An 18611-nucleotide genomic window follows, 5' to 3' on the forward strand; every position below is an offset into this window, starting at 1 on the left:
ATATATTGCTTCCTGCTTAAGGCTTGACTTTCCTTCTTTTTTTCCTATGTGTGGGACTGTGCAAGCATGCCTGTGTGTGTGTGTCACTCTTCAAACAACACTGCAATCATCATCTCTTATCAACGGTCATGTTGAGGATTACAGCTTTCATCCCTAATCCTACATTAAGGACACATTCTCATGATGGACGTGACATCATCAAGGCCAGTCAACCACAGAGAGGGCACAAGGACAGGAAGCCAAACACCACAGGAAAGGATTAATGAATATAAGAGACAGAATGGATGATGAAAAAAAAATGGGAGAGGGCGTCACAAAGAAGATGAAAACAGAAATGATCTCAGATAGTAAATTTCTGCAGTGCTGCTGACACAACCTCTCTATTTGTGTTTCAAGATAATCTTCCACTGCTTCAGTTCCACAGTTTGTCTAACAATGATGCTCCTCAATCTGTTCTACTAAGATTTTAGATGTACCCATTACCCAGACACATGTGCAGAAACATGGACATGTGCTAAATACACACTGTACTGAACTGACTGAATTCTGATACACTCCTTTAAATCACTGCTGGAAAAAATACACAAATACTGAGGAGTCTATTTTTAGTCTGCATGAGTCCTTATTGCTTTTTATTAAAAAAAATACCAAGCTGCACTGTTACATCGTCTGTGACAGTTCCACCTTATTTTTAAACTAGTGATAAAGGACGAAAAACCACTTTCGATTTTCACGCTAAATAATCCGTGGTTATAGTTTCTAGATATTTAACTGACTTTTAACATATACAAGTGTTCAAATCAATGGACAGATTGTTGCATCGTTGTTTGTAACCCTCTCGATGTACTAGTTTCTCAGTACTCCTCACTATACCAACCAGAGAAACCATGCCTCTTTTTTAACTGTTACTGTAGAACAAATATGCTTGACTTATCTAACATTGACACAATCCAGTTTCCTGCTCGCAAACGTGTGTCAAATTTTAACCAGGAACCTCCCAATACTTCAATGTTCAACAGCCTTATAATGAGCAAAATCTAATAAAACTGAAAGGGATCCCAATTATGCTGTGATTCACAGACATTGAGAAATACTGTTAATATTTTTGGTAAGACAGTTTGGTACCTGCAGAGACTCTGGGGCAGTCTGGCATCATGGGCTCCAGTGTTGTGTCCAAGGGCTCTGGACTTGATACCCAGTTACGACAGTGCTTTAGAAAGAGAAAAATAAAACAATTAAACTCATATTAAATGAAATTCAGAAGAATTAAATATGACATGTGGAGTGTAATGAATGTGTAGCAAGCAGTTTCTTCCACTATTACTTCCACAAACACAGAAAAAACTGTTGTAAAAGATGAAGATATAAAAGCAAAGTATTTGGTATAAAATGTAAGTCTTTAATCTTGTTAATGGGTGTGTCTTTTTATTTTGTTTCAACTGCATCTAACCAAACACTGAAAAAGGAGTGAAAGCGGTTGGAAACAAACAAAAAGACAGTGCGCAAGAAAGTGTGTGTGTGTCTGTGTGTGTGTGTAGATGAGTAAGGTGGGGGAAGAGAAGGAGAGACAGGAACAAGCAATTAAAAGCTCTGTGACATGTTGCTCAGACAGCTTGGCGTTTGTTTGTGGTGGAGAGCTGAGGCCTTCTACCACAGTGGATGAGTGAGTGCCCTGGGGGAGGGTGTCTGCCCAGCTTGCTGACCCATAACCCCCTGCAAACACCCCTACTCCTCTCACAACCCCAGTGGTTGACAACTCTACTGTCAGAAAGAGCAGAAGACCTCTTCATTCGTTTTTTTTTCTTTATGCTGTCTTCATCTTCCTATCTGTCTGGCACTCCCTTTTTTTTCTACCTACCACTGCAGGTTATTTTAGACATATAAGGTCTTAAGCCTCATGTACCATTAATCAAAAGTATCAATGCTTCAGAATAAGGCAACTTAAGTTTTCAGTGCTGTAAGTTTTCATTCTCCGGGTCAGCGGATGACAGCGCATCAAAGTTTGTTTTCCCTTTTGACTCTGCAATGTGGATTGGTATGCTGTGGCTTGTAAGGTAGGTACAAAAACAAGGAAAAAGGGAGAAAGAGACAGAGGGAGGCTGAGAAGGAATGCTTAGAGAAGACGTCCCCCAAGATAAGATAAAAGTTCAATAGAAGAAAGAGAAAATGTAAAGAGATTAGAATGTGCAGCTGGTGTCCTTCTGAATCACTGCTTATCTGCCCTTGTTTACTTTCACCCTGGCCCCCTGACAGCCATTACGGTATTGTACGTGCTTGTGTGCGCGCGTGCGGTTGTGTGTGTGGGTCAGTGACTGCATTTCAAGGGGTCTCCCACGAAGATGTGTAGAGTTGTGAACCCTTCAAAATATACACACACACACACCAACGCACACATGCTTTTGCATTTTTGCCCTCTGTGACGCTGACTCCCAAAGACTTAAAAGAAGACTCACAGAACAGACAAACCCTACAAATGCTTTAAATTTAAATAACGTAACACAATCACCCAAACGCACACGCATAACTTTTGTGGATAATATATTCTGTGCTGTAGTCTTTACAAGTTCCCTGGTTCTGTACGAATATTAAAACTGTATCGGAGTATAGACACTGAATACATCTGATCCAAATTGAGGTCCTCTTTGCTGTTTATTTTTGTTAAAAAAAAAGTCTGCGCAGCTAGGGCAAAGCAAATCTCTCATCATATGCTTGACATGTACTGCAGTGAGGGTACAGTGTGATTTATTTACTGTAAGCTTATAGAGAAATATAGAAATTCATTACAAGAGATGATCATGATGAAACATCTGGAACATATAAATCCGTAGCAAATATTCATTTGGGAAATTTACAGAAAGGTCTGTTATTGAAATAAAGTTTGGTTCATATGTAATCCATTCTTAAGAAAAACAAAGTAGTCAATCACTCAATGTGTCTCTTAAATGGTAGGAATGCCTGAATTACTCTTTTCTGCTGCTTTTTCAATTTTTTAAATCCCTGTCAATCAAAAAAAGCATAGAGAATAAAAGTAGCCAAAGAGGTTGAAGAAAGATCAGCCAAGAGATGAGAGGGGATGACGGGGGGGAGGCTGTAGGGCTTGGTGTTGGGGGGAAGATGACAAGTCATCTTGGTAAACAGTGGCATATTGTGTATTTTTAGATCCTTTGGTTTGCCCTAGATGTGCTCTCCTCTGAGCCCGGGCTCGAGGGCAGAGTGGTGCAGAGTAGCAGAGAAGCAGTGGGGCTCCTTGACTGCTACATCAAGTGTCTCATTGTATCTCCTTTAATTCATTCTGTCTGTCTGGAGGAAGATGTCAGCTGGGCTGTGGAGCAGTGGGCTGAAGGCAGCTAGAGAGAAGGGAAGGAGGGGAGTCTTTCAAAGGGCCCTCCTCCCTCCCCTACACCTCCACCACCAATGGAGGCAGGGAGGCTGAGGTTTGAATAGATTTGTCAAGGCAACAACACACATGTGCACACAAACTCTTGCATAAATGCACACACACACAGCACAAAGCCCCAGTACTGTGGGAGACCGCAGGCATAACAGCAGTCACATAAAGGCAAGGCCTGCTGGCTGGGATTAGAGAAGGGCGACATGACAAAAGGATGGCACATCACATCGGCTGCCTCTGACACATAGCATCATCACTTCAAGCAGCTCGTCCACCGATCAATGATGCCATTGAACTAAAAGCAGACAGAGAAACAAACATGTAAACAGATTTAGCTGTCCCACACCTCTGCTACTCTGTGCATGTGCTTTTCTTTGCATGCTGGATTTATGCTGGTTATGAACATACACATTTGCCCAGACTTAGGTCAAATCTTTTGAAGTCTAACTTTGCCAACTACCAGTTGGATGTCTATACTGATATGGACTGAGTAATGTGTTAGGAATGAAAGGATGCCACATTGTTTGATGGAGATGAAAATGATCAACTTACAGATTTCTGATAGAGGGTTTAAGAGTTCATACTGATGGCAGTCAGCCTAGCCTGTAGAGGTCTGTGTGTCCCTCCAAGGATATATCTCCCCAAATCATCACTGACCCACCACGAAACTGGTCATGCAATAATGTGGATTAATAATTAAACTGTTTATCAAATAAATTCTAAATTCAGCAACAAATACCAATCAAATGTTTGGACATACCAGATCTTTGACTGGTACTGTATATAATCACTGCATTCTCAGTATGTACCAATGCCAACTTGGTACATACTGGTAGATGTTTTGTACATGATGGGTTTTTCCTGCACTGTCTCCATACACACTTCCACTCTGAGCATTTGCATGCAAGGTTAACCACATTAGTAGCTACCACAAACCAATTTGCCTTAAAGAGGAGTGCTTTATAATGGCCTTCAACACCACAGCTGCATCAATGCAGACTTTCGAGTGATGTACAAGACTGTTGTGAGCAACTACCCACATATTTATTGGTAAAATGCTCAAACTATGAAAGATGTTTAATCTGATGCCACAATTTAAAGGTTACATTTTATTATGACTCAAAGATGCCTGTCTCTAGTCAAGAAAACTGAAGATGGGGTATTTTAATTGTAAAATGTGTATTAGCAGAGATGGTTACAATAGCAAAGCAGCTTACCAGAGTTAAAAAACAGAAGATGTTTACAGGACATGCTACCAAAGAAACTTGTTAATAGCTTGTTTTTCCTCATAGTGCATGCACTGTTCAGAGTGAAGTTTAATGGTAAACGGTAAATGGCCTGTATTTGTATAGCGCTTTACTAGTCCCTAAGGACCCCAAAGCGCTTCACACATTCAGTCATCCACCCATTCACACACTGGTGATGGCAAGCTACATTGTAGCCACAGCCACCCTGGGGCGCACTGACAGAGGCGAGGCTGCCGGACACTGACACCACCAGGCCCTCTGACCACCACCAGTAGGCAACGGGTGAAGTGTCTTGCCCAAGTACACAACGACCGAGACTGTCCGAGCAGGGGCTTGAACCAGCAACCTTCCGATTACAAGGCGAACTCCCAACTCTTGAGCCACGATCGCCATGTTTGTGTTCGTCACTGTTTGCTCAAGTTTAGGCAACAAAACTATCCGGGTTTGCGTTCAGATACACTCTCATGTTTAAAGACAAACTTATCAGTTGATTCAGTCTTCCATCATACTACTTGTTGCTGCAATGACGAGTTCAGTGTCAGTGAAGTGCAGAGAGCTCTTGGCTAAGGTCTCATGATAACTATTTCAGACGTTTAGGGATTCAGGTTTCTATTAGACTACTCGGCATTTTGATACAATAACTTTAAAGGGGTACCCAGTGGATTAAAATGTGGAGCCAAAGGGTCCTGACCGAGTGTCAGATGGGAGGGAGACTAACCTTCTATATATGCAACCATCTATACCGCCTCGGTTGCAAAACTGCATCTCCACCTCTCATTCTGAAAGCACACCAAACTGAGTCCCATGACAGAAACTATGTACCAAGTGCACAAAGTCTCCTAAACCATAACACACATGACAGTCTGCTACCTAACTTCTCAGAAAGTAGTCCTGAGTATCAATTTTTGCTCACTCTCTCTGTGTCTGTTTCTAACCCACCTCCCCCAGTTCCTGAATAATCTCTATGGATTAGGATGGTTTATTCATGACCATAGTGTACTCTGAATGTGTGTGCATATGCGTGTGCGTCTGTGTGTGTGTGTGCGTGCTCTGGGCAGGCCACTAGAGTGTGACAGCAGGCCAGCACAGTGACAGGAGACACCTTGGAGATTGTGACAGGCTGCCAGCTGTACACCATCATTTGGATTTCTCTCTCTCACTCACTTCTCCTCACTATGCTACTCATCTACCTCCACATATATCTCTTCATCCTCCTTCTGCATCTGTATTCACTCCATTCACACAGTACCTGTGTTTTTTTCTCTTTCCACAGCTCTACACTGTGCTTTCTCAGTGGCAGTCAACAGGATTTAAATAATTGAATGTTTCTCATACTCTGTTTCTTTGTATATTTTTTTCTGTCTCAGTCAGTGGATGAGTCTTTCTATCTTTGCTCTGGCCTACCCCATCTTTTTTTAATCTCACCTTCACTCACCATTTGGTTTCCTTGCTGTGACGTCAGTTACCCCTTGTCTGACCCATCTGGTCTATACAACCTGGCTCAGCAGGCGCTGATCTCTAAATCCTATATTCTCTCTTTCACCCGTTTCATCACTCCATCTCACCATCCACTGACCTCTTGAACCTCAAAAGAAGAGAATTACCACTGTCCGAGGAGAAAAGAGCACGGCTGGGGTGTCCCAACCTCACATGCATCCACTTGTATTGGCATCCATCTTTATTCACCAAGCAGTTTAGTGAGGTTCAGTGCTAGCTAACCTTCTATGATGAACTGCAGCATTTGAGATGTTATCTATGTGGCTGTTTATGCCCAAACTTTAGTGTGCAATGAAACAGACAGGTTAATTATAAAAAATGTCCTTTTAAGAGGCAGTGCAACAACAATATATCTTCATTTTAAGCTAAATATTAGCAAAACTGTGCAACAGTAGAAACCAAAGCTATATGGTTAGCATTCAAAGAGACTATAACCAACATTTTTATGAAGTCACTGTACATAAAACGTTCTTCCTTAGAATGACACATGTAGAGTACAGTGGTAGAATTAATTAGCAACAAATCTCTATTGCTAAGTTTAAGCGTTAAAACTATAAGGAACAGAGGCAGGTAACATAATGTGTGTGAAATCTGTAGATGTATGTTTCTCCCACATTTTTGTTGTAGTTGTTGCATCTTAAAGAAGAGCAAACCAAAGCATTGGTCTACCTGTTTCCTTTTAATTAAGTTGGGTTCTTCTCTAAATCAGCCAAAAACTACAGTCGGTTATTGAGTATGATACTGAATCCTTGCCTGTCCCCTTCCTCCGACTGGACATTGAAGTTTATTTCAGGTATATTGTTCTGTTTAATCATTCCAAACAGAAAAATCACTTATCATGCCAATTATGTGGTGTCCCACACGTCCCTTAAAAAAATCAAAAATAGGAAATGCCAAACAACATTAAAGAAAGGGGGGACAGTGCAACCTTGACTCCCTACCAATCAAACCAACATACATAGATACGTGAACCACACACACACACACACACACACACACACACACACACACACACACATAGATTTGGAGATGACAGAGATAGCAAAAACAAAAGGCTAGGGATATGGAAGAGGATGTAATACAAATGAAAGTATGGTATGTGATGTGTGTGTTTGTGTGTGAATGGTTGTGTGAGCGTATGACATTTGCATCTCTGGCTCTCCAGCAGCTTTGGTCTTGGATGGTATCTCATCTGTATGTGCATACTGAGTGAGCCCAGGTGATGCATATGGCACAGAGGTCACACTAGAAAGGGCAAATGCTAAAATGAAGCTAACACAAATGCACATGTGCGCGTGCATTCTATCCCACACATATGAACAAATGCATGCTTACAGATACTTCGCCTGCCTAGCTTCATACGCATGCACCAGCGAGGGTTAACTGTCTCAGTTATTCCTTGACATGTACCCAGGGAAAAAGTGAAGACCGAAAGAAAAAAGGACAACATGCAAACAATGGTTCTCCATGGCATCTTAGGTTTGCTGTTAGTCAAGGATACCTGTGTAGGTCAGTAGGGTTATTCAGACAAACTGTACGGTACACAATTTACATAAGATGAAAAATCACGGATGGACTACTGTACATTTTGGAGCATCTTTGTTTCTAGCTACAATAGTTTAGATACAATTGTTTTTCACCTGTGAGCCTGGGTTTGCATGTTTATGTGTCTGGTTGTGTGTGCTTTTTATGTGACTGTCACCACAGCAAAATGTGTTTCTGGACAACTGTACTGTACAAAAACTACCACAAAGGCAGTTCTGCGTAAGATGCAATCCTGAAACTTATAGGTGTATAGCTGCAACCAAAATAAATGCTGTGTTGGGAAATGATTGTGGTTCAAGCCATCTTTACTGATTAGTAATGTAATAACTGAGCAATCAGTACTTGGTAGCCTTCTCACAGGTTAGAACATTATCATGACGGGAGTCATCATGGGCATGATCCCTGCACATAATATCGCTGCTTTTGATACATGAATGTGTATTCGAGCTTGTGCCGTTATTTCACCTCCTGCATCCAGTCCTGTGTGCTCTTTGTGGTCTCCTGTAGCCAGATGTTGTGAGCAGAATCAGTCAGAGCCACGGCACATACTTTGTTTTTCACCTCTGATTCCCTCTGATTCATCTGCAATAAAAACAAATAAAGCTTGTGTTAGTCACACATCCAGCATGTTAATAACACCGTCATTCGTGCTGAGGAGGAAATATTTGCTCGACAAAGAGGAATATTATAAGAGTCATAAACTCTTTTGAATAATAAACACCTGCATTTTGAAAATCATACATTTAAACAAATGCATTTTATTAGACAAACCAAATATATATTTATGAATATTAGGCCCAACTGCCTACTTCTTAGAGTGCACTGTGTGCATATTTCTTGGTGACATCAATAGCCCAGTGGACAATTTTGTAACCCAAGGATACAGATTCAACCTCATGTATAGAGCATAACGTTGTAAAGTGAAATATGAAAGAGCACTGCTCCACCATAGTGTGTCCTTGTCACGTTCTGTGCAAATGTCCTTTCCTGCACACGTTCAGATACCTTGGTCCCCATTCTTAATACCCTTTCCCTTCACATGTCACAGAGAATGTGGTGTTCGTAGGCCCGTCTTCCTATTCCCCTCTGAATGTCAATGCCAAGGAAAATGTCACACAAAGGACTTGTTACCGCACTACAATAGACTTCCCACACCGCTGGTCCTACCCCAAGGAGTACTACAGCCAAGCCTTGGGAACGAGCCGTTTCACTCAACTTTAAGATAAAAAGGACAGAATAGAGAACAGGACTTGCAACAATAGGTTAACAATCACTTACTCTATACATTTAGAGAAGCTGAGAAAGAGACTGAACTAAGGGATCGACATAGTGCCTCTGAGGAAGCAGTAAGTTTAGAAAGTGTCGTGGACTGCTAGGTGTTTATGGCTACATGCCAAGAAGTGGTGAGGTTAAGGCTGAGGGAAGGGTTTAGAATATAAGGCATTAGTTGGGGCTTGTGCTGGATAAATATTTGCCTATAAAAGCCCAAAGGTATTAAAACAAAACTGGCTTGAGCCACAGGTATGAAGCCATGTTTTTAATGGGCACAGAGGTTTAAAATGGGACAAGGAGATGAATGTTTGTCTAAAGGTGGAGCTATCACAGAGAGCAGCTCAGGCTGGCTATGCAATAAATGAGATTAGGCATTTGAATACATCCTCCCATACCTAGCCAAATTAAAGTATATAGAGATAAATGGATCTATTAAGGCACAAAAGACTCATATCATCTACCCGATAAGGCTACCAAAGGAACATTTTCACTATCGGAGAAGAATAGAGCAGCCCGACAGGTGAGGTACACACTTGAGCATACTTAATAAAAAAAGTACACAACTTTAGAGTTTCAAAGGACAGACATTGTCCAGACATATAGGTTCATTCACAGAGAATCATATGAAAACACACACACTGATACACACTCCTCACTGTAATCCCTCCTCATCCTTGCTTGGCTGAAAAGCTTTCCTCTGGCAGAACTGGGCCCATGGGAGCAGCAAAGTCAACCTTTTAAAATTGGAGGTGTCAGTCAGGGCCTTGTTTTCTGGTGCTAGCCAAATGGGCCCTTTCCTGAGTGAAAGGACTACCAGTTTAGACCAGAAAACAAGAGTGGATTGACTGCCCATGGAAAACACTGAGCATATGACTTCAATCTAGTCGAGAACATTGCCCAAGCCTGTGCAGAAATCTCAGCATGTTTTCAAATGCCCAAGTGGATAGACAAATGGGTCTCTGCTTGCTACTATTTTTACTGTAAAACAATGATTCCAACATGTATTTCTTTTGAAAGGAAAACTTAAACATACTCTATATAGATAAGGTTTAGTTGACATTACTGGTATATTAAAACTGTAGGAACTGTAGGAGAACTGTAAGTAAAACCAAACATTTGTCAGTTTGTCAAATAGGCTTTTGTTTTGTAAGCCTAACTTTGTTTCAAGTACTTCAGCATATCATTTACTTTACTTCTAAAGTACTTAAGAAATAAGAGAGGACATGAGAAGCATGCCATAGCTGAAAAATAAAAAAATAAACTGTGCAGGTGTAGGCCTCCACGTATGTGGGCATGTGTATAGGAATTATAGAGATCAGATAAGATCACTACTGATCGACAGAGGTTCTGTTAAGCTGAGAAGCCGGTGAATGACAGTGATTAGACAAAGATAAAGGCATGTACATAGAAAAAGATGGCTCAGAGAAAGGATGCTAGGTTACATATGCTACTGTGTGCTGGTGCTGCTTTAGTAGAGACAAATTTACAACCCTCTGAGGAATAAGTCATAGTTTGTAATAACACTAATCCAATCATAAACTTATATTTTGGAGAAAGACAAAACAGGGTTTTTTTGGGGGGGGGGAAACATGTAAATAATTTTTGATGTGGGTGAGGATTGATTTTTTTCTTTGTTCCTTAAAGGAAAAGAGAAAATTAATAGAAACAAAAATGACATATTGGGACTGCCTAATGTTAAAGTAAGGATTAGTGTTGAGGATATCTAATGATAACTAACTACCTAACTAATGGCAACTTAGACCTCAAAGGGTTAAAGAAAACTTGTTGGAATCCTAAAATGACCTTTTAAAATGAATATATTCAGTTGCTTTTATTTCCGTTGTGGTAGGCAGAACCTACCTGTCAACCTAATTTTTAATGATATGAAAATCAACAACAAAAAAAGTCTTTTTTTTAGCAATTTTTTTTGTTTTAGTTTCTCTGTGATTTGCTACTCAAAGACATTCACTTTGTTGTAAATTTGCTAAAAGTAGGAGGGAAAACAAATTAGGAAATCTCACCAAACAAAGTCTGCTTTCCTCAACCGAAGATTAAAGAGCAAAGAACTCCATCTCTCACCAGTGCCTATATCAATCACTCATTCTGACAGCTCTCATTGCCGCAATGCCTCCACACATGCACTTGGCTGTGGTAACACTTGGGGTAATAGGTTGACAAATAATGACTCCAGGAGAGAGTGTTCTATGCCGTGTGGCCGTTAACCACAGTAATTTTGACACCCACTGGGTCCCATGTTTTACAAGCCACAATGACATCTGTGGTTAGCTGCATGTTGAAAGCATAATCTAAGCAGGTCTGTATCTTCTTCTAGGAGAGTAATGCTGTTAACTCACAAGCAGAAACAGGAAGCCAAATATTCTCCAGTGGATATCAGTGTAAGATGTTTTTTCATATGACTCATCATTCCACACCACAATGGCCTGTGAGTTAGTGTTAGCCACGTATACCCGCAATGTTAAATGTGCTAATTCACTATGTAACTGCAGACAGCAGCTTTTACAAGGAAACAAGCCAGCTGTTGTGATCAGTCAAGTATCGGACAGGGAAATAGGAAGAGAAACATGTGGAAATACTTGTTGAACTAAAACCAACACACAGATGTTGAGACATTTGCCGCCTCTCGGCTGGCCTTTCCTTTAATGCTAGAGCAGCTGGATAAGCAGAGTAAAGTTCAAATGGGTGTGGGTGGATGTTGGACATGTGGGGCTGGTGTGTAAAAAAATGTAAGAGGAGTATAAAGGCGGAAGACTATAAGAAGCTCAGTGGATATCAAAAGTGGGAGAAAAAAAACAGAAAGGACTATGGAGATAAAGCTAGACAAAGGAGACATACAGGCAGATGTGCACAACAAAGAGTATTTATAAATACTTTATTAATCCCCAGGAGGAAAATTCTCTTTTCCCTCGGCCCACTTCACAGAGAGATCGGACCAAAGAGTCAACATCAGAACAGCATCCCTGAAGCAAATGGGCTTTCTCTGGGTTACTAAAACATAAGTAGAAGATTATGTTTAAATGGGGCTGATGCTCTGGGGTTTGATCTGGAAGCCGGAACCAAAAGGGCAGCCGCCACACACCCAAGAAGAATTTGATGAATTGTTTATCACCTACCTAATGTGGTTTATCTATATCCTACATCATAACAGCACTCTAAGTCTAATTCAGTGCAATTATCAGGGATTTGTTAATAGCATGATTTAATGCACCACAAAAACAGTGTAAACACAATTTCTTTACCCATTTTCATGGCCGTGCAGTTTTTGAACACACTCCCTCACTGTGATATGGATTCCATTTGACCCCAACTATCATCACATTTACATTCGTTTGAACCACGATAACAAATCTGAGTCACAACTGACGACGCAGACTTGAGCTCACCCTCAACCCACATACATTCAAACTCTGGATGAACTTTGAAATCCTTCTCCCTCTTTTTACTCCTCCCTTTTCCCCCCTCCTCGTAAACCATTTCTTTTTTGATTTCTCTGCAGAGGGCCTGGTTGCTAAAGAGACCCACAAATATCACATATTCTGACCCCCCTCAGTTGGCACAACTCTGCTAAATCCAGCTTTTCACAAGCTCTATGAAATAGCCAACCCCCACGCATTTGGAGTCGCTCAAACAGATGCAGATATACACACGCAGACTTGTCTCTAACCCATGTGTCTCGTACCTGACCTCTCGCACGGCCCTCAGTAAAGTACAGTGTTTAGTGCTTTAAGCTGCTTCCTACTACAAAGCCAGCTAATTGCTAGACTTTTTGTTGTGCATAATCTTATTTTCACCACTGACACAGAATATGATATGCGATGGGTGTGTGTATGAAGGAGGGAAGGGGGGTGGGGGGGCATATTAATCATGTTTATTTATCTGGACTAGGAGTTGAAATAAGCGACGAGACATCATTTAACAGCATGCTAAGCTAATCTCTGGTCGAGATAAATACTTCATTTTCTCTCCTCTCCCCGTGACGCTCCCTTGCTCACGACTGCTCCACTGATGCTACATCTAAACACCGGCAATAATAAAGACAATTATTTAGGCCTTTGATAATTATGTGTCAAAGGCAGCAAAAGCCACTAGATAATTGGGCGAAAACTGAATGGTAATCCACAATGGAGTTCCCTGTGGGGAGACAGGCAGACTCATCCCTAGAAAGAATGCAGAGTGAGAGAAAAGAGAGAAGCAGGCAAAGACAGAAAGATGAGAGCTCTTTAAGGGGCCTTGCTCACTGTCAGACAGTCAATGTGAAAAGCCACAATTATACACAGAGAGAGAGAGAGTGTGAATAGAGTGCAGCAAACAAGAGAAAGGAAAACAAGGGACAGAGAGAGAATGACAGAAAATAGGTGAGAATGAAAAAGGACAAAATGTAGAGTGTCAGTGAGAGTGAGCAAAGACTGAGTAGAGGCTAAGGGCGAGAGAAAGAGAGGGAGAGTAAGCGAGTGAGAGCAAGAGAGAGAGAGGGAAGCACCCCGCAATGATGCCAGTCAGAGACAAGGCTTATAATGTGGCTGCGCCATGCACTGCCAACAGCCACAGATAATCTAGGACTACCCACTGAGCACTGAAGCACTGCTTAAATATTTGATTGATTAACTGTCCTGTGCCTGCCAGAGAGTAAGAGGAGAGCATCAGAGAAGCCAGGGCGAACACAGAAAAAACAAACAAACACGCATGTGGGTGCACACCGGAAGGTTTGAAAACACATGGCTCAGACACACTAACACATACACCCCCATAAATCCATATACAACAACATTGGAAGAGGGGCACAAACACAAACACACGCAAACATGTACACATTGAAGGCATGTGCGGACTCTGCAAAGACAGTGGCAAGCACTAGGCAAGGGAAAACAAACTGACTGCTGCTTTCACAGAGACTCCATTTCCTATCATTTCCAACCAAAATTAATGAGGACAATGTAGATAAATAGTAGTTAGGTTGATTATGCTTATCTGGATTCGGCTTTTAACCAGAACTTGACTGACCACAGGAATGATGATGATGATGTATGTGTGTGTGTTTGGGCATGTTTGTGTGTGTGTTGCCTCTTCTATTTCTACATACAAATGTGTAGCTAGGAAGTGATCTGAGGTCAAAGAGGGCGGACAGGAGTTGGAGTGCAGCGTGTTCAGCTATCTTACCAATGATGTGACACACACACACAACACACTCATCCTTGTTCGTCCCTGGCTGTGAAAACACAGGCAGCTGACCCTCCACGCTCCAACACCCTCCACAGGAAGAGACAACACTGGCGCTTCCTGTGGCTTTGAAGCAGCGGCCTCAGGTCCCCTGTCGGTCCCCGGTTTCCTTTGTCTTAACTGCAGGAAGGAAGGCCTCTCTAGCATGAGGCCACTGGGCCCTAGGGAACGAGAGGGAGTATGTTTGTGTATGTACAACCTTTAGTGTGGTGGGAGTGTGCAGAGGTTTTGCTCGCTGAGGTCACATGCATTTACTTGCAGGGTTTCCCCCCCCTCTGGTTCTCTCAGGTGCATAAACTTCTGTTGTGGCAGGCAGAGCGACAGAGCAGGAGAAAACTGCAATAACTTCCTCCGTTGTTTCCTCTCACAACTGTCCGCCAAAAGCATGATAGAGCGATGGAGAGAAACAGAGGATGGTGGGTGGAGGGACGGGGTGACGGGGTGGCATTGCTGAGATGTGTGAGTGACGGCACCGGACACTGGGTAGAGGGAGGTAGCGCATGTCAGTGTATGCGCTGGGAAGGATTCTGTGTGTGTATAAACATGCAAACCACACGCACTCACAGGCGCACAGATACGCACCGACAACAGTGGGGGTGATGAGGAAAAGGAAGGCCAATAAATATTTACTGACACAGCAGAGGTGGAGAATGGTTGTTCACTGGTGGAAACAAAAGGCAGAGGATGAGGAGCTGCATGCCAGGAAACCTGCTGGCTGCGGGCGTTGCGCCCCGCTTGTGCCCACATGGAAAACAAGAGAAAGATCGGAAGACAGGAAGGAGGAGAGAGAAAGGGCAAGAAGAAAGGGATGAATGGCGTCGGAAAAAAGTTTATCGTAAATAATAGTATAGTATGAGGGAAAAGAGACAGCCCTAAACCTAATTAATTTAGTTTATTATTATTATTTATTACAGGTTTATTAGTTTAATACAAATTAAGTTTATTACAGGATTGAATGAGAGTTTTTATATGTAATACTGTATGTGTATATTCATTAAACTACTTTCTGTTAGCCTGGAAGCCAGAGATTCTAGGCACATTGGCCCCCTAGACTTATCACAGTTTTCTTTTCTTTTTTTTTTGGTAATATGGGACAGGTTTGATATGATCTATTTCAACTGTGTCCAGAGGCACTTTGCCCTGCGCTGGCTGATAACATCCTGTGGAAATCCAAAGTGAACTGAGAGGTTCCTGACTAATTTGCATTTGCACATCTGGCTGGTGAGGCCAGGCTGTTTGGAGCTTAGCGAAGCTCTCTTCACATAGTCACAGATTTTCTACATAAATCTCGCTCTTCCTGATAGCGACATGTAATTGCATAAGCACTTAAATGTTTGAATTCCAACAGGGTTTCACTAACAGCTTATTTACAAATCGTGAACACATGGTAAATTAAGCAGCAGCTTAAATGGACAGCAACGAGGTGTAGTTACTACAACCAAATTTAACAATTTCTTATTAACATCTGGACAGTGATAGTATTTATAATACATTTATAGTACACCCATAATGTTCTCTGAAATTACACAGACAGTTAAGAAGTGGACAAATATTTGTAACATTACAATTTGGAATTTTTATTTTTTTATATTTCTTAATGACACTAAAAGAAATTCTTCAAATTGTAAATCTATCAAGACAAATTTTTATTTAAAAGTGAAACTGTGGCATGTTGGAAATGAAAGCCCCTTGATATTTATAATGTATTTTTCTCATGATAAGTGACACAAGTTATCGTGGATAGTGACTTTATTGTTCCCAAATCAGTGGCCATATTAACAGCTTCAATCTAAAGTTTGGAATGGGAAAGTTACTTTTGCGCAGCGCACACAGGCCTCCTCATTTCTGCTTGTCTTTTCTCTCCTTTTTTTACTCTAAAAGTGCTTCTTTCTTGTCTTTCTCTCTGTCTCCTAACCCTCCGGCAATGCTGTAAAATAGAAACCTAACCTCAATATTTTCCCTCACGGTGCTGGGACTTGCTGGCCCATTAAATTCCCCTTCCCATGTGTCAGCTTGCACATTTCCACCATGAAATTTTTGTATAATTAAACTTTCTTAATGATTTATAAGCTATAATAATAGCCCTAAGTATTTCGGAGCAGGTTAAAGGGACAGTCTTTAAGTGTACACCGGGGGATGACCCTGTTTTAACATAGATTCGGATGGGTGACTCTCGGTTGGAGACGAGGATGGAGAGGGCAAGGGAGAATGGGATTGATAGAGGCACGGAGTGAACGAGAGGGCCTAACAAGGGTGGATGGAGGAGGAGGGTAAGACCTCTGGGCTGTAACTCAGGATGATACTGACACTGAGGAAAAGCAAGGGCTTCCTGAACCCACCCACCCACACACACACACATGTACACAGATGTTTGCTCTCTGCTGCCTCTGTGATGGTGAGGCTGATATGATTGCCACTTAGGAAATCAGTGTGTTTTCACACCACTCTCTGCTCTGCCAAAGCTAATGTGTTAAATATCCATTGGGTACTGCTGTCCATTTCTAAGACACACACAGCCTTAGGGGCTGATAAACACTGATTTCTTGTACTAACGGAGCCCAGAGTTGGCATCGAAGCCAACATTTCTAAATTGGGGTGTAGTGAGAAAATTTCAACAAGCTATGAGTTGGAATTTTCATTGTGGGAATTTTCAGCCAATTTTTCTAAATTTGTTATGAGAACGGTGAAGTACAGCTAAATTTTAATCCTTTTTTCCCATTCTTGTTGTTTTTGGGAACAGAGCCCATTTCTTCTTTTTTTCCAGCTCGAGCTTTCTTTTTACAAGTTTTTTAGTTTTCATACAAATCCAGTTTTATAGCTTTACAGATCAAGACAAAAAGTCCAGCTACTGTACGTGCTTTGAAAGGGTTGTGTCTGCTCATGGCCAAATATACCAAATATCTCGGTGGAGAGTCATACACCTTAACTTTAAATAAGGAACAAAGAAAGAGAAGTAAAAGTAGACAGAAAAAAACCCTAATCTGGACAAGCATACTACCCTACTTAGTACAAGTGTGTGGTTGATCTTGTGCTTAAACTACCCGGGCCACTTGAAAAACACATGGGAAAAAAGTTCCGGAAAAAAAAGGAACGGGGAGGGGAGGTAAAATGACAACGAAAGTGTTCCTCCCATCAGTTATCATCTTCTGCTCCTTCATATTTGCTCGTCTCCTGTGCCGCGGGGCAAGGACAAAAGAGAGGGGCCAGAAAAAGAAGAAAAAAGAAAAGAAAAGAGGAAAAGGCTCTGTGAACTTGCTGTACTCAAAGGCAGAAGAGAGTGAGGGAGGGAAATTTACAGAAGGCCAAATGAAATTAATGGTAATATATAACAATCTGAAATTAACTTCTCATTGCCACGAGCCATGATTTAAAACAGCTTTTTAACGAGAGGAAAGATGAGTCAGAAAAGAAAGAGAGGGAGAAGGGGTTGAGGCCATATTACAAATTGGACAGGCTGGGGGTAGCTCCAAGTTAATTTTCCCCATCATGTAAAAAACTTTGCAGCTCACAAGGCATGCTCACTTAAATTATTTTTATATTTATCCCCAAAGTAATCAAGACATGAGACCAAAATCGTAAAAAAATAATATTGAAGCAGAGTTTAAGAAAACACAAAGTAATTCAATTAGACAATTTTATAGACCGGATAAAGAAAAAAAAAGTTCATTTTAGATTAGATCACAAAATACTCTGTTGGACCAGATTTAATATCAAATCAGAGGACTATAATAATAATAATAATAATAATAATAATAATATAATAATAATGATGATGACGATCATAATAATGATAATAATAATAATAATGATGTGATCAACAACAACAATATTCCTTCCTCTTTTGTGTACATAAAAAATTACTACAGTATTTAACGAATTAAACGTTTTATACCTCGCAAGAAAAAAAAAGCACACCAGTTGAAGTTCTTTTCAAGTGATATTGTTGATTAAAAACAAAGCCGTAGAAGAGGAAAATGGGCACACACACGCACATACACACACAGAGCACACACACATAACTCCGTATAAAGCATATTATTAATCTTATAAAAAAAAAGCAATTAAATCAAAGTGGTATAGAGCCTGAAGCTATGAGGACTGTCAATTCTGCTGGAAATGCCACAGAAGATTACAGTTGGGTTTGTGGATTCCATGAACCCGTTTTTGATTAGGGGGAGTCAATTATTTCTTATTACTGAAGATGCTATTTCGGAAAAAGACCTTGTCAGTCAATCATGCAAAAAGTCCTCGAAACGCGTGAGTAAACCGTTAAAGAGAGAGGTGGAGGCAGGCTGGTGGATGGGTAGGTTCGGTGGTGGTGGTGGTGGTAGTGGGGGAGGGGGTGTCACTGACCCTTTTCCCTACCCAAACTCCTACTTGTAGTGAAATTACCTTTTAACTATTACACTTCTGTCAGGTCTTTG

At 41.1% G+C, this 18611-nt stretch overlaps 1 protein-coding gene across 1 annotated transcript in view; it reads right to left on the reverse strand.

Moving 5' to 3' along the window:
- fam172a (family with sequence similarity 172 member A) overlaps nt 1-18611 on the reverse strand; it is a 159380-nt gene that overhangs the window by 48865 nt on the left and 91904 nt on the right. Inside the window, exons 9-10 of the mRNA XM_031729728.2 lie at nt 8146-8262; nt 1126-1210 (exon numbers count right to left, since the gene is read on the reverse strand). Coding sequence (XP_031585588.1) covers nt 1126-1210; nt 8146-8262 — 202 coding nt within the window. The remainder of the gene's footprint in view (nt 1-1125; nt 1211-8145; nt 8263-18611) is intronic.

This window comes from Oreochromis aureus, linkage group 12 (genome assembly GCF_013358895.1).
Source record: "Oreochromis aureus strain Israel breed Guangdong linkage group 12, ZZ_aureus, whole genome shotgun sequence".
Lineage (NCBI taxonomy): Eukaryota > Metazoa > Chordata > Actinopteri > Cichliformes > Cichlidae > Oreochromis > Oreochromis aureus.